At 37.1% G+C, this 26231-nt stretch overlaps 1 protein-coding gene across 1 annotated transcript in view; it reads left to right on the forward strand.

Annotated features, from left to right (window-relative positions):
* LOC120534880 (protein BANP-like) overlaps positions 1–26231 on the forward strand; it is a 196909-nt gene that overhangs the window by 108192 nt on the left and 62486 nt on the right. Inside the window, exons 7-8 of the mRNA XM_039762395.1 lie at positions 8811–8978; positions 21492–21619. Of these exons, the coding sequence (XP_039618329.1) occupies positions 8811–8978; positions 21492–21619 (296 nt within the window). The remainder of the gene's footprint in view (positions 1–8810; positions 8979–21491; positions 21620–26231) is intronic.

The following is a 26231-nucleotide window of genomic DNA, read 5'->3' on the forward strand; positions in this document are numbered from 1 at the left end:
TCCCGCTACCTGATCGCTCAGCGGGAGCGACATCAACACAAACACCTGGGTATCGGCCTAACACCCAGCTTCCACGCAGCTGTCCATGAGCGCTCATTCGCTCGCTCATCCGCTCGCTCTTCGCGACTCGCTCTCTCTCTCTTTCACCGACCTGCTTCCTCTCCTGCTCCCGGTAACCTCCGTCCTCTCCTTTCCTTTCTCTCTCCATTTTTTTCCTTTCACCTCCCCACAACCGACTCGCGCTTCTTTATAAATAACCAGGGGCCATCACAGCTGCAGCATTAGCCAAGGGAGCAATCACGAATGTGAGCAGTTCCTCACCTGTGCACACGGTGAGAAACGCCCACATCGACGACTGCCCCCTGCTCGCTAACATCGCCCCCCTCACGAAGCCGCCTCGGGTGCGGTGATTATTTATTTAAAATGAATGGCCTTTTCTCAACGAGCTGTGGACCCATAACACCACAGGCCAGGCCATCTCTAGGAAGAGTACTGGTGGTTTCGAACTTCTTCGACTTACGGATGATGGAGGCCACTGTGCTCATTGGGACCTTCAAAGCAGCAGAAATTTTTCTGTAACCTTCCCCGGATTTGTGCGCAATTCCTTTGACTTCATGCTTGATTTGTGTTCTGACATGAACTGTCAACTGTGGGACCTTATATAGACAGGTGTGTGCTTTTTCAAATCATGTCCAATCAACTGAATTTACCACAGGTGGGCTCCAATTAAGCTACAGAAACATCTCAAGGATGATCAGGGGAAGCAGGATGCACCTGAGCTCAATTTTGAGCTTCATGACAAAGGCTGTGAATATTTATGTACATGCGCTTTCTCAATTTTTTTATTTTTAATAAATTTGCAAATATCTCATGTAAACTTTTTTCACGTTGTCATTAAGGGGTATTGTGTGTAGAATTCTGAGGAAAAAAATGAATTTAATCTATTTTGGAATAAGGCTGTAACATAAAATGTGGAAAAAGTGATGCATTGTAAATGCTTTCTGGATGCACTGTATATTGCATAGTTTTACTGTCAAATAATGCAAAGAGTACGCGACACGTGTTTCGCCCTTTACATTGCGCCACAGCGTGTGGTTCGTTTATTTGACAGCATGTAGATCGGGGTAATTACATTCATGGCATTCATAGTCTGAATCACAATCTGATTGTATGGGTGGTTACCTACCAGGTAATGCTTGTGTTGGCAAACATCCGCCATGCTGCCCCTTTTAGTTGCGAGAAGCAGATCATAGAATGTTGCAAAGTTTTACTGTCAAATAATGCAAAGAGTACATGACACATGTTTTACCCTAATTCTGGGCTCTTCAGGCGTACACACTCACTGCACACTCACTGCACGTCAGCGTTAGAGGCGAAGCCATGGCATGTGGTTCATTTATTTGACAGCATGTAGATCAGGGTAATTACATTCATGGCATTCGTAGTCTGAATCACAATCTGATTGTATGGGTGCATGTGGGATGACCAGTTTTTTAGAAGGAAAGAGATCTCAGACTGGTTGCCCTGTATGTCAATCAAGTGGCAAATGCCATAGGGGGGATATATGTTAGACTATAACCTTTAAAAAAAAATTTTTTTGAATGCAACGTGATCCACCTGTTTAGATACTGATACACTTGTTCTAAACAACACCTGCGCTTGTGTTGCTCTGAAACACCAACATTTCAGCTTTTACTGATGCATCCAGTTTCTTGTCATCATTCTGTGATGGCAAGTTTCATGGCACAAATAATGCGAATGCAACAGACTGACACATTGCAATTTCAAGTTGCTGTTCAAAGCTGTTGTCTGACAGACGTCAATGAAGTCTGCCCTGTCCCGGCATTCATAAGCTGCCAAGTGCAGACTCTTTCCAGTCCACTGTGCTCAGTCTTAGTCGGAGCCGGGAGACTTGACGACTGCTGCTGATTGACTGAATCAATCTGCAAAACACTACACCGTGGACCAAAAAAGCGTGCCACTTAATTATTTTCAACTATAACTCTGTTATTTCTTGATCGATTTTTACATTTTTACACACTATATATGTGAGCTTGGCCGTTCTCGGTTTCCCGGGAATTACAGCAGTTTCAATGTCTGGGACTCCCGGACTCCCGGGCTCCCGATTACTGGATTCCCTAGTTCTAACGGACCAAGACGGAACAAGTACAAATAAATGCTAACATCAAATGAAGCACTAACTTGGACAGATATACAGGTCAATATAATACTGCATTTAAACAAGTTAAAACATAGTTTTAGCAAAATAAAAAATTTCACTGAGCTAGAATAAAACATATCGTGAAGTCAATCCAATTTTTTTTTTATCCTGTACTTGGGGGCTCCACCCTCTGCTTGCTTTGCTCGCTCACCCTCGTGTTTGGTTTACTGGATATACAATACATTACAATTTATTTTTTTTATAGCTCAAAATCACACAAGTGCCGCAATAGGCTTTAACAGGCCCTGCCTCCTGACAGCCCCCCAGCCTTGACCCTCTAAGAAGACCAGAAAAAACTCCTTCAAAAAAACCCTTGTAGGGAAAAAATCGAAGAAACCTTGGGAAAGGCAGTTCAAAGAGAGACCCCTTTCCAGGTAGGTTGGGCGTTGGAATTGTTACATATACATTATTTTCACTTTTACTTTAAAGACTTTTGTAAAAACAATACTTGTCCTTTATTTCCGGCCCCGTGCGTGGTTACATCTCTTTCTTGCCAGACGTATAATGCTGCTCGTGTTGTGAAAGGGGGGGCGGCTGAACGTACGCTAAGGATATGCCTTTGGATCATTTGCCGTCTTTTTGCTGCTTGCGAGAGCTGCCTGTTCTGCTTATCGCATGTTGTTGTTTTAAGAGTTGGGAGCACATGATGCTTGTCTGGCAAAAGCAATCCAAAAACTGCTAAGTTAGATGTCTGTGTACTTGTTTTAAATGATGGCTCACTGCCTGGTCTCGCATGACATTGTAAAAACAATACTTCTTTATTTCTGGCCCCGGGCGTGGTTAAATTCTTTCTTGCAGGATGTATAACGCTGCGCACGTTGTCATAGGGGGCTGCTGTCGCGCTGCCCTTCAATCTTTTTAAAGCCTGTCCAGCCGCTGTCCTTTTTGCTACTTTGTGTCTCTGCTGCTCGCGTTGTAATCACTTCTCTGTGATCATAAATATACACCTGACCAAATTGTGTTTTCTTTGAAATTAAATTTGTCGTTGCTTTAACTGTTGCGGGTCCACAGATTGTCACAGCGTATGTTCCATTATTATGTAAATCTATGTTTTGTGCATTGAATGATGCAAATGTGAAAAGACTTTTTCTGCTCTTTTCCTTTTATTTCCGACCTCGCTTTGTCCTGCTATTTTTTCAATTACACCTGGTCCTGATGATTTAATTTCCTTGTTTTTTTGCGCTAATACGATCTTTTATTCATTGACGTTTCATTTATAACATACTAGCAAAATACCCACGCTTCGCTGCGAAGTAGTGTGTTAAAGAAGTAATGGAAAAGAAAAGGAAACATTTTGAAAATAACGTAACATGATTGTCAATGTAATTGATTTGTCACTGTTCTGAGTGTTGCTGTGATATATTTTATATATATATACTGCTCAAAAGAATTAAAGGAACACTTTTTAATCAGAGTATAGCATAAATTCAATGAAACTTATGGGATATTAATCTGGTCAGTTAAGTAGCAGAGGGGGTTGTTAATCAGTTTCAGCTGCTGTGGTGTTAATGAAATTAACAACAGATGCACTAGAGGGGCAACAATGAGATGACCCCCAAAACAGGAGTGGTTTAACAGGTGGAGGCCACTGACATTTTTCCCTCCTCATCTTTTCTGACTGTTTCTTCACTAGTTTCGCATTTGGCTACAGTCAGTGTCACTACTAGTAGCATGAGGCGATACCTGGACCCTACAGAGGTTGCACAGGTAGTCCAACTTCTCCAGGATGGCACATCGATACGTGCCATTGCCAGAAGGTTTGCTGTGTCTCCTGCACAGTCTCAAGGGCATGGAGGAGATTCTAGGAGACAAGCAGTTACTCTAGGAGAGCTGGAGAGGGCCATAGAAGGTCCATAACCCATCAGCAGGACCAGTATCTGCTCCTTTGGGCAAGGAAGAACAGGATGAGCACTGCCAGAGCCCTACAAAATGACCTCCAGCAGGCCACTGGTGTGAATGTCTCTGACCAAACAACCAGAAAGACTTCATGAGGGTGACCCAAGGGCCCCATGTCCTCTAATGGGCCCTGAGCTCACTGCCCAGCAGCATGCAGCTCGATTGGCATTTGCCATAGAATACCAGAATTGGCAGATGCACCACTGGTGCCCTGTGCTTTTACAGATGAGAGCAGGTTCACCCTGAGCATGTGACAGAAGTGAAAGGGTCTGGAGAAGCCATGGAGAACATTATGCTGCCTGTAACATCATTCAGCATGAGCAGTTTGGTGGTGGGTTAATGATTGTCTGGGGAGGCATATCCATGGAGGGTCACACAGACCGCTACAGGCTTGACAAAGGCACCTTGGCTGCCATTAGGTATCAGGATGAAATCCTTGGACCCATTGTCAGACCCTATGCTGGTACAGTGGCTCCTGGTGCACGACAATTCCTGGCCTCATGTGGTGAGAGTATGCAGGCAATTCCTGGAGGATGAAGGAATTGATACCATTGACTGCCACCACACTTTCCTGACCTAAATCCAATAGAACACCTCTGGGACATTCTGTTTTGGTCCATCCAATGCCACCAGGTTGCACCTCAGACTGTCCAGGAGCTCAGTGATGCTCTGGTCCAGATCTGGGAGGAGATCCCGCACAACACCATCTGTCATCTCATTAGAAGCATGCACCGATGTTGTCGGGCATGTATACAAGAACACAGGGGCCATACAAAGTGCTGCGTACAATTTTGAGTTGCTGCAATTTAATTTTGGCAAAATGGACTAGCCTGCCACATAATTTTTTCACTCTGATTTTTGGGGCGTCTTTGAATTCAGGGCTCTGTAGGTTGATCATTTTCATTTCCATCAAACAATGTGGCATCCTTTCGTTCCTAACACATTACCCAGTCTATATCAGTATAGATATCCAGGAGGATTTCTTTTTCTCATTGAGATCTGATGTGTTTTCAAAGTGTTCCTTTAATTTTTTTGAGCAGTTTATATTAGTTTTACTGTTCTACAAATATAAAAAATAAATGCACATAAATGCAAACAAATAAAGCAGTTACATTGTTTCATTATAATCCCAGCTTCCTTGTATATTGTATACTATGAAATAAACTCTACAAATATATAAAAAATGAAACATCAAAGCAAAGGTAAAACACAATGTCAGTTTTTTACTTTTTATTAATATTGTTTGAATTATTTTTAAACTTTATTATACTAGATACTTATAGTGTTTGAGAGTAGAACACTGTTGTAATTTGATCTGTAACGTAGAGACAGTTGTTTCCTGTATTAAAATTTTAAACAAAAGATTGTGTTAAGTCTAGTGTCTTGCCTGAAATGCATATATTACTGTTTTCTGTTTGCAGAAATATATTGCATGCTGGAACATTTGTCAATATAGTTAGCAGCTGTTATCGCTCTGACTTTACTGTGATCTACACCCATAGCACCACCTCCCAAAAACTGCTTGGCTATAATATCATGTTAAATTGCTTCAAGAATACCCATTTGCCGCACGTTTGTGTGACGCGAGAGAATGAAATTACAAAACACTGTCTTAGCATTTGTTCCAGTAATGAGTCTTACAACTTGTGTAATCTCTCTTGCACACCTAATGTGGTGCTTTGGTTTCTTTGGATTGTAGTTTTTTTTTTTTGCCTACTTGGTAGATTTTGCCTTGGTATCTTTCTTTTCTAAATTTCTGTTAGTTTTACCTTACAGTTTCAGACTGCAGTCAAGTTATAGCCTTTTGATCTACTTGTGGATAGCATGTATTTGTTTGGTATCCTTTCCTTTTGAATTCAGACAGCATTGTGGTTCCCAACCGTTAGGCTCATCTCCAGCACAAAGTTGTGGAAAGATTCCTTAGCCTTTTAGTTCATGAAAACCACAGGACTGGGCTCAAGTGGAGACCTTTTTGATTTCTTATATGAGATCTCTGTTTTACAAATATTAATTATTAGTCTGCAATGACAGCAAGTTTCCCACAGAGATATATCTTTGGAGTAACGATATATACAATATGGCTGGCCAAGGTGAATATATTGTTACTTCTTACATCATTTGATTTTACTGGAAAGTGTTTGATAGAATATATTGGATGTACAGTAAGCTTTGGGATAGCTCATGGTATTCACAAAGGTTTTGATACACAAAATTAAAAATTCAAATACCCGGAATAAAATAATTCCAGACAGTATACTGAATGTAATAGTGGAGGGATTTGCATGTACAGTAGGTTAATCTAAAACACTAGAAAGATGTTTAATTTGCATAAATAGGTAATAGATGTATAAAAGTGGACCAATTAAACAAAATTTGTTCAGGGTAGTAAATATAAGCTTTGATATATTAGAATATTAGGCTGGACTTAAAGATCACAGTTTATTTACAGGTTATGTAAAATGTTCAGGTGATGAAATCTTTAAAAGTTACTAGCAGGGTCTTAAAGATTATTCAGAAATGTTCAGATATTGGTATAGTTTTGGTTAGTGGTGTACACCTATAGAAGTGAGACATTGATAGAAATTTGTTAAATAAGAGAAATTTTCATGTATCGTTTTTTACTATGGTTTAGTACATCAGGTAGCCACCTTTGTTACTTGTCACAAGGTGAGGCACATGTTGAAGTGCCTTCGTAGGTAGTGGGCATTCCTTTACCTTCTGGCATAACACAACATATGGTGGTACAACAATTGTGATAGAAAAAGAAGGTGAAGATGGAGTGGCTGACACTGCCTCACATCGACACGACAAACAAAATGAAGAGCTGGTAAGGAAAAAAGGCGTGTACTCAGTCCACACAGGCTTTAACATGGTATAGCTAAATTGGAATGTTCACAAGCGAATAAGCAGTGTACTGCATACATGTTCTGAAACGGATAGTGTACACTGTTTGTTTCAGCCATTAAATTTATATGAACACCTTTGTATTGCATGGTTTAATAATAATTGTGGACAGCTGAATCAGATGGCAATAAGGTTCCAGCTACTTTTGTTTTAATAATGTTAAAATTAGTATTTTGCTATGTTTTGTATTTTGTATGCTGTATGGTGTGATGACATATAACCATTTTTCTTTTTTTTCGATTTTTGATGGGGTCACTTCAAACATACAGTATCAATGCTATTCTGAATGATGCAACTAAAAATACAGAGATGCATAAAATTAGGAAAATAATCTACTACAACTCAATTAATGAGATGTTTTTAGGATAAAAGAGTGCTATCAGCCGAAAATACATTTGTATGCATGCAGATACTTTCCACAGTCTATGATAATGACAATAAGAATTCCCTGGATTAACCATTAAGCAAAATAAGCACATGTTTAGGGCACCAAGGAGAATGCGGCACCACAGAGTATTTAAAAAAAAAGCAGGTGAAAACTTTAAATATAACCAAAGGTTTAAGAAGGCAACAATAAGCATTATTTTTACATTTTTTGATTCACGTATGTTGCAATGTTATATATCCTCAAGGTAATAGTCATACTACTTTCTTCAAAATATTATTATAAAAATTGTTCACCAAAATTGATTTCTTTAGAAAGAGGATTTTGAAAATTGATAAGTATGCTCAATCTCAATTAGTTAATTTCAGTGGTGTGAAAAGTGTGAAAGTTTTCTTTATTAGGCTGGATTGATGGGCTTGTCTTTATATAAAATGTGTTTGTCTTCATTAAAGTCTAATTAGGCTTCCTTGTTTTTGTTCAATAGGGAACCAAAGGAATGTGGAAGAATAGCCCTTTGAATACTTAGCTTTTATTATCCATCCATTATCCAACCTGCTATATCCTAACTATAGGGTCAAGGGGGTCTGCTGGAGCCAATCCCAGCCAACACAAGCCGCAAGTCAGGAAACAAACCCCGAGCTGTGCGCCAGCCTGCCGCAGCTTTTATTATTAATCATGTATAGTCTACACTGTGAAAAATATGTTCAAAAGATTGTTTTCTAAAAAGCATATTCAGTAAGTATTAGAAGTGTTAAACAGAAGACAGCAAAAAGAAACTCATTCTAAAATGTATAACAACTTAATACTGTATATTGGAGCTTAAATAGCATTTTGCTTTGGCAGATGAAATAAATTTCCCACAGCGGCAAATAGGATGGGAAGGGGTGACAAACTCTAAGGTACCCGCATCTAACAATGCAAACGCAGATAACGTGACATGGGCAGGTCTGAAATCCTAAATCCACCTGTGTATGTGCGTGCCGATCTCCAGGTTCTGCACCTTGGTCCCCTGAGCTCCAACTCTGGCCTGTTTTTCAGTTTTTTGCATACTTGATAATGTCAGCTTACACATCATTAAAACAACAAGATACTATCGTAGATTATGCATATTACACTCTCATACCATGATTTATACCATAACCATGATCATTTTTAAATGCATCGTGATACAAATTTTTAGACATACTGCCTACTCCTAGTCTTGGCAAAAATATGTACACACTAAAGGCTTTTTACACAACTCTGGATTATGATAAAAAATTTTGATCAGCGGAATTTTTAAAACTTAAATCAATTATTTTAACATATGTTTTTTGTCTTGCATGTCTTTTTAGTCACACTCAAGAATTTTTAAAAATTTTACAATGATGTTCAGTAGGTATGTTTTGTATTTCTTACTTTTAGGCCACTTATTTTACAAGTTTGGCATCACAGAATCAGACTGGTATCGAATCAAACAAAGCATTGACTCTAAATGTCGTACTGCCTGGCGCCGGAAACAGAGAGGACAAAGTCTGGCAGTGAAAAGCTTCTCTAGGAGAACGCCAGATTCTTCCTCATTCTGCACCTCAGGTAAGCTCTGATATACTCAAGATAGCATTTACGTTTACGGTTTTTCAGTTTTAACATAGAAAATGTCTCTGCTAAACATTTCCATGTGGTGGTGTTTACTTAGTTATATAAATGTATTTACAGCCTCGATTCCAAAAAAGGTGAGAAAATATGGAAAATGTGATTTTAATTTCTGTTCATCCTGTATTACAATGAAAACACTAAAACAACAAATTATTTGTTTTACCATGTGAATTTGTTTTTTTTTTTAATGGGCAAATAGGGGTGCGCAGCTGTATAGGGAATGTGTTGCAGTATTTTGCACTTCATAATGTTCTACACATTCACAGTCGGAGACAGGTCAGGACTGCAAGAAGATTAATCTAGTATCCACACATTCTGCTTATGCAGCAATGCACATACAGTTCTGGCAGAATGTAGTTTGGTTTTGTCCTGCTGGAAAATTCAGGGACATCCGTGGAAAACATAGGTACTAGGTGGCAACATATGTTAAAATATGTACATATCTTTTTGCACTAATGGTGCCCTCACAAATGTGCAAAATACCCTTGCAATGGACACTGACACATTTCCATACCATGACAGACTGCTATACCGTGGTGCTGCTGTAAGCTTGAATGATCCTTATTCTCTTTTGCCCATAAAACAAGAGAGCTATTTTTTCCAAACATTATTTGAACTGTTGACCCATTGGAATACAAAACATGATTCCACTATACAACTTTCCATCTCAGATAAGATTGAACTCAAGAGATGTCAGTAGTGCTTCTGTACTAGGGATGTCACAAGAATTGATACGTTGGTACCAAGTCAGTACCAAAGTTCCAAAAACGTGATGGTACTAGTTTTTTACAGTATTGGTAGTACCAATTTAAAAACGATACTGCACTCATGCATGACTCCAGATACTCTGGAAAGCACATTAACACATGAGAAAAATGTTACTAAAAACCTACTACATATAAAAAATGTACAAAAGGAAAAATGGTGAAGTCATGTCTGTTTAAGGCAGGAGATTTTCAGTGTGTGATTGCTGGAATTATGCTTATATATTATCTTAGAAAAAGGCAAAACACACACAAACATATAGTGTTTCATTACTGATATTTTTACCCCATTATGGAGTTAGTTCAGAAACAGACTAATGTGTGCTTTAGAGAGCACAGTTATATGGCCAATCAGAAGTGAGTTTTAATCATTCAATTTGTAGTGTAACAACGTTGTAAGAGGAGATAAAATTACAGCAAGATGAATAACTTTACAATACTCTGCACTATACAGATCCTAAAGAGGAATGGAGCCATCTAATTCATTGGCTAATTGCATCATGCACATCTACAGGTTTCTACTTAAAAATCAATTTTCTAACCAGTTTATGTAATTCAGGGCCATGTGGCAGTGCTTACAACAATTGTAGCTAGTATAAATCAAAACAAATTTCAGACGAAGTGTGTATTTACTGTGTCTATGCTGGCAATTAAATGAGCCACACTAGTTTTTAAGAGCAAAATAAAATTAAGTGCTTCAAAGCACAAAGCACTGAGATTATGCTAGTTAACGGGGAAGGCAAAACAACTTACGTCATTGCTAAATACAAATGTGCAAACTCTAATTTTGTGTCATTCATTTTAATTTTGTGTCATTCATTTTGTTTTTGAAGCCAAACAAATGTTCTATCAGTGTAACCCCTGAAATGAGATGAATGTAGTGTAAGCACATTTGTCATGTATATCAAAGGTATGTTAGTGAATGTAATGCTGTCAACCAGTAACCCTGTTGGTCCAGTTAATATTCTAATTCTGGATTACTGTATAGACTAAGCAATGACAAAGTCTTATTAGTCATATAAACACTGAAAACAACATGACCAAGGTTGCTTCATGGGAGTTCTGGAACAATGGATCAAAGTAAAACTAATTAGTTTGATTTTCATATATTTTAACAAATGTTAAAAAAATGGGAGAGACAGATTACGAAAATTAAAGCACCAGGATTTTGTCACATTTGAAAACTGAATCAATGCGATTCATCTGCTGGCAAAACATAACATTGTGAGGCGAAAATGTCAGCCCAATCTGCCTATGTTAAAACATCTGTAGTGAACTTGTTAAACTGCAGCCTGACTAAACTTACGTAAACTGGCATTGCAAAATTAGCCCTATATTGTTTTAGTAAGTGCGTGTTTTCCCTGTGATGGACTGATGGTTTTGCTGGGAACTGTTCATCCCTTGTGCCCAATACTTGCTTTTAGAGAGGCTACAGCTGGACCACGACTCTGCCCTGGATAAACAGGTTAATAAGGTAGATTGATGGAGGTATGTAGGGATTGAAGTGATGTAGTACACACCAATAATGCCATAGCAGCTTTCTCCCATTCAAGCACTGGATGTATACCTATAATGTCTGTTTATTTTTTGTGACTTCATTGATGCTACGCAAGTTCAATATTCTCTCTCACTGAAGTACACATATGCTTTATCAATCCAGTCAGAGCAGACAGTATCTTCCCTATAGTGAAAGAATGTATGCAATAATGAGTGTAGTTTTTTTTTATTATTATTGTCTGGTTAACTCTATCTATAAAGCAGAGAGAGCAAGTGTACTGTGGAATAAGACAAACAAGGAAGTTGGCAAAGACATGAAGCTCATAGCCTATCTCCTTGAATCACAACAGTTCTTTGCTTTTTGCTTTTTCCTTCTTGAAACAATATGGATACGCTGTTTTGCAATATATGTGTAATCTCAAGACATAGCTCAATACTAAATGAAATTTTTGTCTTAAAAAATGGATATATTGGGTAGGTTTCAAGGCTTTTTCTATCACAAATGGATGAGGGGTTCCATAGAGCTACACTGTAAGCTATAAGAACAAAGTTTTTATAAAATGTATTAAAAACACTTGACTTTAAAACATTGTTTTATGTGGAAAATTAATATAGCATGATTGTGAAGAAACAATTTTGACTTGGAAAAAAAACATATCTAAAAAAACGTATCTAATGCATACTTTGGTTAGGTAGCATACAGAGCAGTATTGCCCCACATAGCTCCAGAAGACATGGATTGAATCCTGGGCATGTCATAATATGTCAGTTGTCTGTGATGTGTTTTTTTCTTACACTCACATCCCAAAGACATTTTGTTGAGTATATGAATGTGTTGGTAGTGACCATTTAAGGTTATTTCCTGCCCTGAGTGTAGCGATAGGAGGAAGAGCTTGGAACCCCCAACTTGATGGGTAATTGATGGAATATAATTTAAAATGTATTTTATTGTCATTTATAGTTATTGTCCCAAGTATATTACAGTGCCAGACAGTTCATTTGTACAGTGGAGGGATGATTGTTTAGTGCAATCATTATGCAGTCTTGACTCATAAAGACCCCCAGTACTCTTATACTAGGGCTGGGTGATAAAATGATAAAAGATAACTATAGCGAAATAACTTTTCCTCAATAGATAAGACATGGTTGATAGAAAGTCAATGTTTTGACAGACAACAGGAAAAGCCAATGTTAATGAGAATAGCACTGCACCAAACCAATCGTGTGGCTGGAACAGTTACAGCCACATCAGGTTAGGCTGATGTACACAGCACGAAACATAACAGCTGGCAGGAGCACATGTGTTAATGTTTGGGCTGCAGCCACCGTGCATGCCAGTATGTCAGGAACGATATCAAAGAGAAAATAACGACAGAAAATCCATCCATCCATCCATTTTCTAACCCGCTGAATCCGAATAGGGTCACGGGGGTCTGCTGGAGCCAATCCCAGCCCACACAAAGGCACAAGGCAGGAACCAATCCTGGGCAGGGTGCCAACCCACCGCAGGACACACACAAACACACCCACACATCAAGCACACACTAGGGCCAATTTAGAATCGCCAATCCACCTAACCGGCATGTCTTTGGACTGTGGGAGGAAACCGGAGCACCCGGAGGAAACCCACGAGACGGGAGAACATGCAAACTCCACGCAGGGAGGACCCGGGAAGCGAACCCGGGTCTCCTAACTGCAAGGCAGCAGCGCTACCACTGCGCCACCGTGCCGCCCACGACAGAAAATGTTAAAGAAAACTAAAAAAAATCAGTGGTAGTGTGGAGATATTTTGGCAGTTTAAAGTCCAACGAGAAGCAGAGCATTTTCCCTCAAAGACAGATAATATCAATAATCTTTTGTACCATTTGAAGTAGTGCCATCCTTTCGAGCTTGCACAATGCAAAACTTTACAGACCCAGACCCAAGGAAGTGCTGCAGAAATGGGGATTTCTTGTTCATTTCTTTTTTTTGTCTTATAGAATATGCTGATCACAATTGAGTAAATATGTCACTTTTGTTCTCCTTCATTTATATTTGTAAAGCTGCTTGAATTTGTACTGAGGATATATATACAGAATGCTTTGACTATTTAATTGTAGGTTTGTTTTCCAACATTTAAAACCGTTTGAGTCTATACAAATAAAAGGATACAGTATAGAGGTGGTTTTTTGGGTTTGAGATTTTGTATTAATGCCTACTTTATTAATTTGGAACTGACCAAAGAATTTACTTTGTATTCTCCTGTAGAACTTGAAAGCTTTAAGATTTTAGTTTTAGATTTAAGATTTTAAAATTAAGAACTTATTTTTATTTATTTGGAGATGACCAACAAATTTTGTGTGTTTTTCTATAAAACTTAAATGATCTTGACTTAGCAGAATTAAGACTTTTTTTGTACTGCCCATTTTATTAATTTGCAATTGACCAAAGAATTTAGTTGTGCATTTTGTTTGTGTTCTCCTCTAACACAAGATTTTAGTTTATTATATATACCTATTTTATTTGAAATACAGTTGTATATTTGTCATGTTCAACTACTGACAGAAAATAAATAATATTTAAAGCAGAATTAATTAATTAATTAATATCTTCACATCTCACAAGAGTAAAAAGGAAACTTGAAGCTTGACAGAAGTAGTGATTTGATTTATATCGTGATATATATAGACTAATAGGCAAAAAAAGTATTGTGATTTTTTTTCTTATCATCCAGCCCTATCTTACACATTCAATGACTGTCTAAAACTGGAGATTGTTATATTTCAAAGGATTATAGAGTCACCTAGGATTAGTCTCTCTTGAAATGTTGTAAATGGGTTTTTGTATTCCTCTTCTCTGTCACCAGCTATGTATGAAATTAAATCATTATATAATTTTGTTAACTGTATTATATTTGTAAATCTGTGTAAGCACCCAGACCCAGTCTTTAGTGATATTGCCACTAAGAATAAATTCAAATTTTTTACTTTTTAAGTTCTTCTCCATGCTGATTGAGGTTTCATTTTTTCCCACGGTATAGTGCAATATATTTTTATAATTTTTTGTATGTTTGTAAACTTTTATTGTATGATGTGAAAACTTATATTTTCATACTTGTGCCCTTAGTTTGTACATAAAGTGCACATTATATATGCTTTTTACATGTATGACTGTCTTAAAAAGCTTTTGCACTTGAATTAAAATTGAATGTACAATTTTTTCCTTAGAGTGCTGTCATAATTTTTCAGAATGAAACACACTATAAAATAAAAATAGAGTAACCTAAAATACAATATGGTATTGCAAGCCATAGTGTGAACACAAAACATAGACTTTCAAAAAACCTTTAAAATAATATTAATTTAAAGCATTTGTTAAAATAAGAACTGCTCATGTGCCGTACATGCTTAGGATTTATGTAACAGTTTATGTTACTAGCACAACGAAAACAAATTTCAATTAGTAGAAAAGATAGTATTATTAAATTATATCCAACAGGAGCACATGCTCCCTAGAAATACATTCTTTTAGAATTACAGCTCATACTTGAACCTATTCATGTCCCTTCCCATTAACCATGTCAGAGATGTTAAGACGAGAAATAGGTATAAAAAGAAAGGATATATTTAATTTATTTTAAAATACAGCTTTTATTTGTACCATACATTACAGTATATAATATAGTATATACTGTACACACATACAGCTGAAGAGAAGCCAAGGAACAATACAATTGCCTTTCAGTTCTTGAGTAGGGGCTTTAACGATTGTGTGCCAATCTTCGGAAGGAGTCAGAGGCATTTATCTTGACCCAGATTCAATGTAACATCTGTGCCGACAAGGCTTCTGGGTCTTTTATACTCACATTTTCCATTGACCAATACTATGAACAGTATGAATTAGTGTCAGTTTAGCACATTCATTGAGCTATTTGGAAATTCTACTGGCCCTTGCTATCTATACAATATATAAGTTAGCTTCCCCCGTTCTTCCCTCTGTTACTTACATCCATAGTTTGTCAAAACTGCCTAAAAATGTTTTTTTCTTCCACTAGAAGTTGTATGTATATACTGTATATATACATTTGTTTCTTTCAATAGAAAGTGTATGTATGTATTGTATGTATACTAAACATAAATAATTTAAATAAAAACCATGCTCACAAAGCACAATATCCACCTAGAGTTTTTTCAACTCTGGTTATATAAATGTTCGTTGAAAATCTCAAATGGATATTTCATTGTTGGAAATCATACAGTACAGCTGTGTGATTGACAGAACTAGATCTGCATACATATTTAAATTGTTTAAATGTAAATACCTCATTGCGATTAGTGTTGCCTATCATTACAGATCTATCATCTTGTAAAAGAGTGGCACTGATGTCAGGTCAAGACTCAACAACAATCGACCTAACAAGAGGTAAATGTATACAATGTAAAATGTAATTTCTTTTTGTTGTGAGCTGCCCCAAAACATAGGGTTCTGTATATTTACCACACTTATAATGCAGCATATACTGTACATTAGTGTTGGTTAATACTAATTGAAAATATAAAATCAAAATATATCATATTTCAAGGTTAATATATATAATAAGAATGGATACAGGTTTTTTAATAGTTATTGCAGAACAACATATTAATTCAGTTTTAATTTTAGTTATCTCTCTCTTATAAAAAAAAAATCTTGGAAGGAGACGAGACATGATTTTCTCAGAGAGACACTTATACGTCCCATGAGACAAGTTCACACCCGGGGCCGAAAATAAAGGACAAATAGTAGAAGACAAAGTAGAACGTCGTAAAGAATTCAAAAATGTTCTCGCAGTACACATGCAGAGCAGGTTAGAGATAATGGAAGTACGAAAATTTTAAAGTATCAAAAAAAGAGATCGCATTAGCAGAAACAAACGGAAATTATTATTCGTGAAATAACGGAACAGCAAAAAGAGATCGAATATATTGTTTTGGATTTAAACTTTAAGTCGGAGACTTGAAAATTGTATAATTCATGTTGCCAGCAAGAATTAAAAGATTCAAAAAACACTGGTGCGGTATGAAGCCCTCTGAGACGGAGACTTTTAAAATGAGATTCTTTCAAGTCATACCCTACTTACAACCATTTTCAAACAAGACTACATTCATCTAACCTTAGTCGTGTGAATGCTTTTCTCAGACACAGTTCCTATGCTCTCAGCTCTCAGATGTGCGAATGCTTTTGGCAGACCACACTTCCTGCTCTCTCAGCTCTTATAAATTTTACGACAATAATTGTATACGTTCTAGATGACATGTCAACGATTAATCAAAGAACAAATAGCATGGACAAAAATTTGAAAAAGCTGTTTTATTTATTAGAGAGAAAGAAAAGATATTCACTCAGACAGTTATACGTTGCATTGTCACGATGTAAGTCCAAACACGGAATCAAAATTCAATGCAAGTTTTAAAGTAAAACTGAAAATAATGCATATGTAACAATTCCCATGAAAATAACAATCTCTGAAAATTGTATATCTGGTTAACACTAGAATTACCAGAGCCTACGAAAAAACTCATAAATCCGTCCCACTTTAAATCGCTTCTTAAAATCGTTCACAGCTCTCCACCAGCGTCTTTTGTCATCTAAATGTGCTGATAAAATCAGGCTGCACGCAGCCAACTATTCCATCCCCCCACCGACTTAGAACGTGCACAAACTTCTCCCAGCTTATGCCTTGATTGATTTTCTGGGAGTGAAGTGGAGTTTTAGAGTGGAAATAATAGATTGTCGTTTGGAACACATGCATTTCATGTGTGTTCCATTTCTACAGTAGTCTGTGTAAACACATTGTTAAAACAGAAATGTTTTTTATATTCTAGTAGTAGATGACAAAATGTAGGCATAAACTATATAATGTATGAAGCCTGAAGTCCAAATATCAAATAAATACTTTCACAAAAGGTACAAATCTAACACAACAATTGCGCTTTTATTCAAAAATATAACTGCAGAAACAAAAAGCCGCCTTAACATGTGACATTGACAACCATTTTTTATGACTACCTCCGTGGTGCATTAGAATCAGCCCCCGACTGGGAATCAAAAGGTCGCAAGTTCGAACCTTGCAACTCTCCGTTTTGAGAAGTAAACTGCTCTTAGTCTTACTATTTTAGAATAAAAACATACAGTACGTTTGATTTCAGTCTGTAACAGCCGGTGTAATTTATGATACTTGTAAAGGTTAGCTTTGTTTTTTTAGTCAGTTTTATTATCTCAGCCGCGTTCACGAGCCCAAACACACCCTACCCCCGCATCTGACACTGCTGTTTTCACATAGACGCGCTATAACAGAGGTAAACTCAGCTCCCTTCTACATCGGAGCAAGAATGCACATACCATTGCTTGCATACTAAAGTGTCAGCAGGCACTTTTCGTGGCATTACACACATTTTTGAGCATGCGCTCTGCATACAACTTATGACTTTAGGCTATAGGAAGTAAGTAAATAAATAAAGGTAAATCGTATCATAAAATGATTTCTTCAAAACATCACATATATTTGTCTCTTTCTTTTTTTAAAATGTGTGTTGATCACCGTCAGCATGTTGTAGCACACAGCATCTGGCATTTGTGCGATGATGTTTTCACATATATTGTCTCTTTCTTTCAGGTGTGTAATAGTAACCACAGCATAGAGAGAAATGCAATATTATTTGAAAACGAACAGCGTCCGATCAGCTGTAAAAGTATGGCATTTCTAAATGTTTGCTTTTTCAGTCTGATTCAGTCTGATTTGTCTCTTATTCAGTGCACACAAGAACATGTAGGTGGCCAGATGCTATGTGCTACAACATGCTGGCGGTGATCAACGCACATTTTAAAACAAGAAAGAGACAAGTATATGTGACGTTATATGTGGCGCCACGGAGGTAGTCATAATAAACGGGTGTCAATGTCGCATGTTAAGGCGGCTTTTTGTTTCTGCAGTTAAATTTTTGAATGAAAGCGCAATTGTTGTTTTAGACTTGTACCTTTTGTGAAAGTATTTATTTGATATTTGGACTTCAGGCTTCATACATTATATAGTTTATGCCTACATTTTGTCATCTACTACTCGAATATAAAAAATGTTTGTGTTTTAACAATGTGTTTACACAGATTACTGTAGAAACGGAACACACATGAAATGCATGTGTTTCAAACAACAATCTATTATTTCCACTCTAAAACTCCACTTCACTCCCAGAAAATCAATCAAGGCATGAGCTGGGAGAAGTTTGTGCACGTTCTAAGTCGGTGGGGGATGGAATAGCCGACTGTGCAGCCTGATTTTATCAGCACATTTTGATGACAAAAGATGCTGGTGGAGAGCTGTGAACGATTTTAAGAAGCGATTTAAGGTGGGACGGATTTACGAGTTTTTTCGTAGGCTCTGGTAATTCTAGTGTTAACCAAACCCAGGGGTGGACGAGCAAAGCAAGCAGGGGACAGAGCCCCCTAGATTTGAAAAATTAATTTTTTAATTTCATTGACCTGATGATTTTAAAATTTTATATTAAATGATTTAAAGATTGAAAAGATTTCAAACCTTTAATTCATTTAGTGCATTTGTATTGAGAACACCGAATAAAGGCATTTATGCTGCATATACAGTGGTGTGAAAAACTATTTGCCCCCTTCCTGATTCCTTATTCTTTTGCATGTTTGTCACACAAAATGTTTCTGATCATCAAACACATTTAACCATTAGTCAGATATAACACAAGTAAACACAAAATGCAGTTTTTAAATGATGGTTTTCATTATTTAGGGAGAAAAAAAAATCCAAACCTACATGGCCCCGTGTGAAAAAGTAATTGCCCCCTAAACCTAATAAGTGGTTGGGCCACCCTTAGCAGCAATAACTGCAATCAAGCGTTTTGCGATAACTTGCAATGAGTCTTTACAGCTCTGGAGGAATTTTGGCCCACTCATCTTTGCAGAATTGTTGTAAATTCAGCTTTATTTGAGGGTTTTCTAGCATGAACCACCTTTTTAAGGTCATGCCATAGCATCTCAATTGGATTCAGGTCAGGACTTTGACTAGGCCACTCCAAAGTCTTCATTTTGTTTTTCTTCAGCCATTCAGAGGTGGATTTGCTGGTGTGTTTTGGGTCATTGTCCTGTTGCAGCACCCAAGATCGCTTCAGCTTGAGTTGACGAACAGATAGCCGGACATTCTCCTTCAGGATTTTTGGTAGACAGTAGAATTCATGGTTCCATCTATCACAGCAAGCCTTCCAGGTCCTGAAGCAGCAAAACAACCCCAGACCATCACACTACCACCACCATATTTTACTGTTGGTATGATGTTCTTTTCTGAAATGCTGTGTTCCTTTTACGCCAGATGTAACGGGACATTTGCCTTCCAAAAAGTTCAACTTTTGTCTCATCAGTCCACAAGGTATTTTCCCAAAAGTCTTGGCAGTCATTGAGATGTTTCTTAGCAAAATTGAGACGAGCCCTAATGTTCTTTTGCTTAACAGTGGTTTGCGTCTTGGAAATCTGCCATGCAGGCCGTTTTTGCCCAGTCTCTTTCTTATGGTGGAGTCGTGAACACTGACCTTAATTGAGGCAAGTGAGGCCTGCAGTTCTTTAGACGTTGTCCTGGGGTCTTTGTGACCTCTCGGATGAGTCGTCTCTGCGCTCTTGGGGTAATTTTGGTCGGCCGGCCACTCCTGGGAAGGTTCACCACTGTTCCATGTTTTGCCATTTGTGGATAATGGCTCTCACTGTGGTTCGCTGGAGTCCCAAAGCTTTAGAAATGGCTTTATAACCTTTACCAGACTGATAGATCTCAATTACTTCTGTTCTCATTTGTTCCTGAATTTTTTGGATCTTGGCACGATGTCTAGCTTTTGAGGTGCTATTGGTCTACTTCTCCGTGTCAGGCAGCTCCTATTTAAGTGATTTCTTGATTGAAACAGGTGTGGCAGTAATCAGGCCTAGGGATAGCTACGGAAATTGAACTCAGGTGTGATACACCACAGTTAGGTTATTTTTTAACAAGGGGCAATTACTTTTTCACACAGGGCCATGTAGGTTTGGATTTTTTCTCCCTAAATAATAAAACCATCATTTAAAAACTGCATTTTGTGTTTACTTGTGTTATATTTGACTAATGGTTAAATGTGTTTGATGATCAGAAACATTTTGTGTGACAAACATGCAAAAGAATAAGAAATCAGGAAGGGGCAAATAGTTTTTCACACCACTGTATATTGCAGTAAAATTGTCTGTATTATTGATCGGGCTCATCCTGATTATGGTTATGGTGACAACTTGTTAAGCCAGGCAGTTTAGGCCACCCCAACTTCTGCAAACTGATCCATAGGGAAATGTCTGGTAATCTGGTGTGTTTACTATTAGGTTACTCTACTAATTTATAATTCTTAGACATGAAACATATTTTCTTAGTTTTAGTTCATCAAATTGTATTGTGAAGTTATATTTAAGTTAACAATTCTTATTCCTTCCTTAATTTGACAGATGTATATAGTGTTTTTCATTATTGATAATGCTAAGTTGAGTGTAAAGATATTTCACTTGATCATAATTTAATCATTTTAGACAATAAACCCCAACATATTTTAAAATACTTTTAAAAAAGAGAGTCTCAATAGATTGTTTAACACACCTGTGAAACTTTTGTCTCATCAACCATTTATATGAAGAAAAAGTAAAATGTACTGTATGTTCAATATATTAAGACTTTTCTTTAAAAAGCTCAGTGATATTTGTGAATTTATGTTGTTCTCGAGTAACAAATATCAGATTTAATTATCTTGCCAGCTGGTAATGTGAAATATAGCTTGACACTATTCAAGATACAGAGTCACTTTAATATGAAGTGACAAATTTACCATAAGATGTAAATGCAAATGACTACCAGTAGCTTATAGCTCTTCAGCTGTACACTGTACACCCAGTATGCATATAAAACTTTACAAAGTATAGTATCTTAGATTTTTCTGTACCCTTCAGATATTTTTATTGTATGTTCTCGTACTGTTTGTAATTTTTCAATATTTTTTTGATTGAACATTGTACTGTAGTTGTGATGAGATAAAAATAAGTCTCAAATAGACATGGTTGTGAAGAACGCACAATTCCCAAACTATTTTCATATTTATAGGTAGTTCACAAAAAATATTTAATTTTATTTTAATTAAATTTGTTCTTATAGAGGGCATCCAGAGTAATGTTTCATCTCCAACAGAAGCCCAGCAGGCCCAGCAGACCTTACACTATGCTCTAGCCAATGCACAGCACGTCCAAATTCATCGTATTGGTGAAGATGGTCAGGTCCAAATGGTAAGATAAGGAATAATTTTGTTGTTTCAAATCCTGAAAATATAAACTGTACATAATGTTTTGCAAAATTCTACTTAACAATGAGATTCTTTTTTCCTTATTCATCTGTATTCATGGTATTTTATTGCTTTTAAATTACTATGTGAAATGAAGATTGATTTGATCAGGATACATTGTAAAACCATTTGAGTTATTGCCGTGTTATATATAGTGCTTGCTTTTCAGGTTGATACTCAGCTATATTCTTATCCTGTTCTCTGCATGTTGTAAAGGACTTTTTGGGACTATTGGATTGGATCATTCAGACAGATGAAAAATAGGCTTAAAGGGTACCTGACAGATGTGTATCTTTGTAAATGGTTGTATCTGTTTACATCTTGCAAGTGTTGCTTGGGATTTTCTGTTATTTTTTGGCATGGAAAATGCATTATTGGTTTGCCATGTAGTTTACGTTGAGACCAGTAGGGGTCATCTCAGAGCCCAAACCTCAGTCACAACCACACTGACTTGAGTCCTGGGTGCAAATAAATACTTTTATTTGATGCAGTAATCTAAACATGCTTCTTCATCCACAATAAAAAATACAATTATTTTTGTTTTCCTATTTTTTCTTTTCACTTTCTTTTCTACTCCTCCCCAGGCAAGTGTTGTCCTCATCCTTTCCCAACTCCAAGTCGCCTGGGTAAGGCAGGACAGTTTACTTTATGCTGAACCAGCGAGTACTTCTGGTGTCACAATATTGCACCCAGGAAGCACTTCCAGGTCAGGCAGAACCTTCTTAAACACTTATGCATGAGATGTCCCGTTGGCGGGACACTGCTATATTTCAAAGTTGTTTAAGTTGCAATAAACCCACAAGTAAATCAAAATCATTAATAGCATTTTTACTTGCCCAAGGGTGTCTTATTACAATTGTCAATGTGTTCCTGTCTTTCATTATTAAAATATACGATTTGCACATGTATATGCAAAGGCGTACATCTCATCATAGCTGAGAATTTGCTTTTATTAAAGATCCCATCTGTGTCATGTCACATGCAGTGAAATACTCATTGCCATTGGATAGCTAAACCTAAGAGCATTCCAAAGATGTACAGTTATCATTCATAGTACATATCACTGCTGTGTGTAAAAGGCAAGAAATAAATTAGGTGTGCAGCTGATAATCTTTATGTAGCTAAGGAAGTCCTAGAAAAGATATGGAATGCTAGTGATGCAGAATATGAAGACCTTGAGTCAGATTCTAATCACATTTTTTACTCTTTTGAGAATGACATGTTTGCTGAAGGACTTGACGCTATGCTTGATTTCTATGTACTGCTTATAGTATAACTTTGAAATTTTATGGTGTGCAGATTTTTTACCATACCCAGACATTGTCTGCTGCATTTTCTCACTATGTTAGTTTTCTAAGCAGTACTATTTTAATTCCAAATTAGAGTACCGGGAATTTTTCTTAGTGTATTGGTGAGTACTGTTATTAAGTTTTAAGTGAGTACCCCTTCTTCAATTAAATGTCAGTATATCATGCTGCTCCCGTTGTTGAGTCGTGAGCACATGAGAAAAAAAAGCCATTTCACGGTCGATGACGATGTATAATATTTTGCATGTTTGTGAAGTGAGCATGATTAGAAAGAAAGTAAAAAAATTCTCACGTAATTGCTGTCAGTCACTTTGGTACTGGGAGGGAGGGGTTCCAAATTATACCTTAAACAAGTCTTGTGCTCATGAACCACAAGTGGCTGAGAAACACTTATTTAGGTGTATGTGTGTTGTGTGTGACTACCTCTGAGGCTCAGGCTGAGAGGTGTTTTCTGTCCTTCACCCAGAGGCGCTAGGGAAGGCATTGCCCCCCTCCGTAACCCAGTACTGTACTGGAAAAAGTTGGTATGGAAATGTATGAATATACTTTAATTTCTGTAGGGAAGCTGCAACAGAAGGCAGGGGTAGATGTGTGATTTACAGCATGAAAAACACAATCTTATTATATAAAATGTAATGTTTCACAGCATTTAGTGGTAGCCAATCCATGTTCTGAATGACAATATATATATATAATTATTACATTGACCTTTGGGCACTTGTGTGAGATTGCCCCAAACTCTGAATATCTCCAGAAAAGCCCACGAGGATTTGAGGAACAAAAGAGAAATAAAAGGGTAGGTGGATTAAAAGGTATAACAAAATACACAATATATATTGCTGTATATGGAGATGGTGGTGTGTTTTTAACAGGAAAGGACCAAAAGATGAAATTAGTCAATATAAACAGGTACTGTAAGGATAAAAACCAAAATGTCAAAGGCCAAACAATAAATTCTAAATTAAAGTCAAAACTAAAGTACCCAGAAGTGCTGATCATAAATAATCTTACACCCTAAGATTTGAAGATCTTAGATCTAATTTTAGATACCAGATAGTTAATTATTTCGACCTTTGCTTCTACAGTGAGGCACAGGTCACAGCCTCTGAAACCACCCCCTTAGAATGGTGTAACTGCATCATGGAAGTGAACCCACAAAATGGTGCATCTGTGAAAAAAAAGGAATGGCACTACTAAAGACACAAAAAATTGTGACTACTTTATAACCCCATGAGTGTCTGGGCTTCCTGTTTACCTAAGAGACAATAATCCAGGAAGTAACTACTCATGATATTAATTCAAACATCCTCGTGCATGTAGCATGCTTGTGAGGCTACTCATTCCACAGCTTCTGCAACTCGCCCTCCAATCTTTACTGAGGTGCTTCTCTGCGCTTGTGTCAGCAACCTTACATACTACTTGCTACATGATGGCAGACTACCTGCCAAGATGACGGTCTTGTGTCCATAGGTACACGTGTGTACATAGGTCTCCATACAGGATACTTGCTCCAGGACAAACTGCTCCTGAAGAGCTTTTGAATGCTGTCATGGAGTCGCTTTGTTGAAGCATGTCCCCTTGCACTTGCCCAGCTTCTAAAGAAAAGGTAAGTGCATCCTTTAAATATTTATAAAATGTTTGAGCTATAAACAGTTAACTATCTTTAAGCTGTTTGAAAACCATTAGTCATAGTGATGTAGCCCTCCATACGTGTTAAACAACCATAGTACTTTCTACTGAGATACTATTTGTGCTGTATATCCAATGGAAGCTAAGCTACTGTAAGTACATGCATATGTTTTACTGTCTTGGGCTGAAATGTATAGTGTTTGTACTACATTCAGATAGCTGACAGGAGCTTTACGACATTTTTATGCCATCTTAACCCTTTATTACACTATATTTGCTTACTTAGTCTCTCCACTTCCTGGATGGAGTGATGTTCCTGTATTTTTTATTTCAGCTAATGTAAGTGTCCTTTTGATAATCTTCAGTGCTCAGATGAATTCTTTTGTCCCTCATACTTGGTGCCTCTGCTGCCACCAGAGGCTCCCCAAAAAAGCATAGCCAATTCCACAATGCCATTTAGTCCGCATTTTAGTCCACCTTCCAGACATCTTCAGGAGGAAGGATGACAGGTTTATATCCCGTGACCTGAAAGATGATGATTTACAATGCAGGAAAAATGCTTGAGATTTGGTGTTACCCCCAAGCAGTTTAACAACATCACATGCATTCACATGAATTTAACATCATGTCACTGGGTTTCTGTAGATAAGTTGATTAAATACTGTGTATTGCTATATAAATTGACTGACTGCCTAGTCACAAGGAATGACGCACAGTTAAGAAGAAATGATGTTGTAAATGTTTAATTCATTAAGGCTACAGCTGACATCAGCACTAGTAAAGAAGGAATTTTGTGCTAAAGGAAAAAGATATTTTATTCTGCGCTATGGCACACTGCTTTTACATTACTATATCTGAGTGCATGTTTTAGCTCCCAACTTCAATAGAAAAACTTCTGCTATTAAAAAATGTCATTCCATGTAGCTGAATCATGATAATTGCAACAATTAGTGGCACATCCCTCCCAACAATATTGTATCTAGTCTAATATATACTATACAAAAATAACAGATATGCACACAGCTATTCTAATAACATTGACCTTACCAAAATCATTCTAGTAATCATAGGTCACTAAGCTGATGACAATACTGTTGCACTGTACTGTACAGTGCTCAAGCACAGTGCAGATGAAATATGATATGACTGAAAATGCTAGAAAAGGATTAATAGATGTCTTTCAGGATTACATTTCAGTATCTGGAAAACTTTATGAATATTACCTTACAAACCTTAATTATAAAAGAATCAAAAAACAATGTGTATCACCATACTTTTTGTTTCAATGAAAATTTCTTGGTTGTCTCTGTTACATCGTTAAAGTATTTGTCTCACTTGTGAGCAGCTTTCTTTGAGACATGTAATCAATATGGACTATACCCTCATAAAAAACTGCACATAATCTTGCCAGCACTGGCTTGAACCTAGTATTTCTTGGGCATTGAAGAATCAACATGCTTCAATTGCTTTGATTGTTCTTTGGATTCTTGGTCATAGTCTAGTGTCCAAATTTAATCTCCAGTTATGAAGTGCATTTCAGATTTCTTCTGGTCCAAACTAATTACCTTAAGATAAGCAATAATCTTTTAGCATGTATTGCTTTCTAATAATAGCAATGCA

This window comes from Polypterus senegalus, chromosome 9 (assembly GCF_016835505.1).
Source record: "Polypterus senegalus isolate Bchr_013 chromosome 9, ASM1683550v1, whole genome shotgun sequence".
Taxonomy (NCBI): domain Eukaryota; kingdom Metazoa; phylum Chordata; class Cladistia; order Polypteriformes; family Polypteridae; genus Polypterus; species Polypterus senegalus.